Source organism: Buceros rhinoceros, unplaced genomic scaffold (genome assembly GCF_000710305.1).
Source record: "Buceros rhinoceros silvestris isolate BGI_N320 unplaced genomic scaffold, ASM71030v1 scaffold14560, whole genome shotgun sequence".
In the NCBI taxonomy this organism is placed as follows: Eukaryota; Metazoa; Chordata; class Aves; order Bucerotiformes; family Bucerotidae; genus Buceros; species Buceros rhinoceros.
Window position 1 is genome coordinate 21,716 of NW_010387992.1, and position 1,134 is coordinate 22,849.

The 1,134-nt window shown below is 47.9% G+C and overlaps 1 protein-coding gene across 1 annotated transcript in view; it reads right to left on the reverse strand.

Moving 5' to 3' along the window:
* Positions 1–238: 238 nt before the first annotated feature.
* SLCO5A1 (solute carrier organic anion transporter family, member 5A1) overlaps positions 239–1,134 on the reverse strand; it is a gene marked incomplete at its 5' end in the record, with an annotated part of 28,345 nt that continues 27,449 nt past the window's right edge. Inside the window, one exon of the mRNA XM_010143369.1 lies at positions 239–684. Coding sequence (XP_010141671.1) covers positions 239–684 — 446 coding nt within the window. The remainder of the gene's footprint in view (positions 685–1,134) is intronic.

The window sequence follows — 1,134 nt, forward strand, 5'->3', positions numbered from 1 at the left end:
ACGGACACATCTGAAATAATTACAAACACAATTTTTAAAACTCCATTCTCGGGAGAGGAGAAATAAGAACTTGGGTGGCTTCGAGGTATCCAGCCCTCAGGAACGCACTATTGCGTTAAGCTTTGTTGGTTTTATCACATGGTACATTTAGATCAAAAATAGAAGGCACAGGTGTTTCGCAAGGCGCCGTAATTGTGTCAACCAACAAACCTAAATATTCCATTGCCAAGGCAGGGGTCTAGATCTCAGCAGTGACTTCTTCCAACGCATTTTCACGTGAGGGATTTATTGCTTCTGAAAAAGGGCTGGGGTATGTCTGTGCTATGCAGTTCACTCCTTGTGCCACACTGATGTCTCCTCGGGAACTAAAGGTAGGGCAGGATCTAGTCCGTGCATAGTTTTGTTGGGGTCCAGCTTGGCCAACCATCTCACTCACAGTGTTCACCGGTGAAGCCCTCCATCTCCGCCTCTCCAGCTGCTCTTCTTTACACTTAATGGAATACCAGGCCAGAAAAATAAAAAAGAATCCCACGAACTTGAGAGCAGCTGCCAACCCAAAGTAGACAAAACGAAACGAGGTGACATCGTATTCCCAACAAGATCCTTGTACGCCGCAGTCCTGTTGCCAAAGCATGCACGTGGTGTCAATAACAGCCCCGAAATAAATCGGCGTGGGAATGTAAGCTGAAATGAAATAGCGACAGAAATAATACGTGTTAGCATATAGTGGCAAACTCCTGAAGACACCATATGCCTCAGCCACACAGTGTATGGCTAGAATTCTGGAGATGTCTACACTGCTGCTCTCACGTGACATGTAAAACACGGCTGATCTCCCCTCCAACGCTTCTCACCCCACACACGGAACGGAAGAATTCCAGCACAGGAGACAGTGCAGCAGCACCTTTACCACAGGTGCTGCTTCAATGTGGCAGCCCCAGACAGACCTGTCCGACAAGGAAAATCCAGCGCTGCTCCCAGGAAATCAGATACGAGAGAGCAACAAAATACCTCGTTATCGCCAGAGCATTACTGGCTGAACCTCCATTGCCCATGAGCTGGGAGAGGGTGGGAGTTGTTGCTTTGGACTGAGGAGAAAAGGCCCCAAAGACCTCAAAAATATTTCTCCTGCTG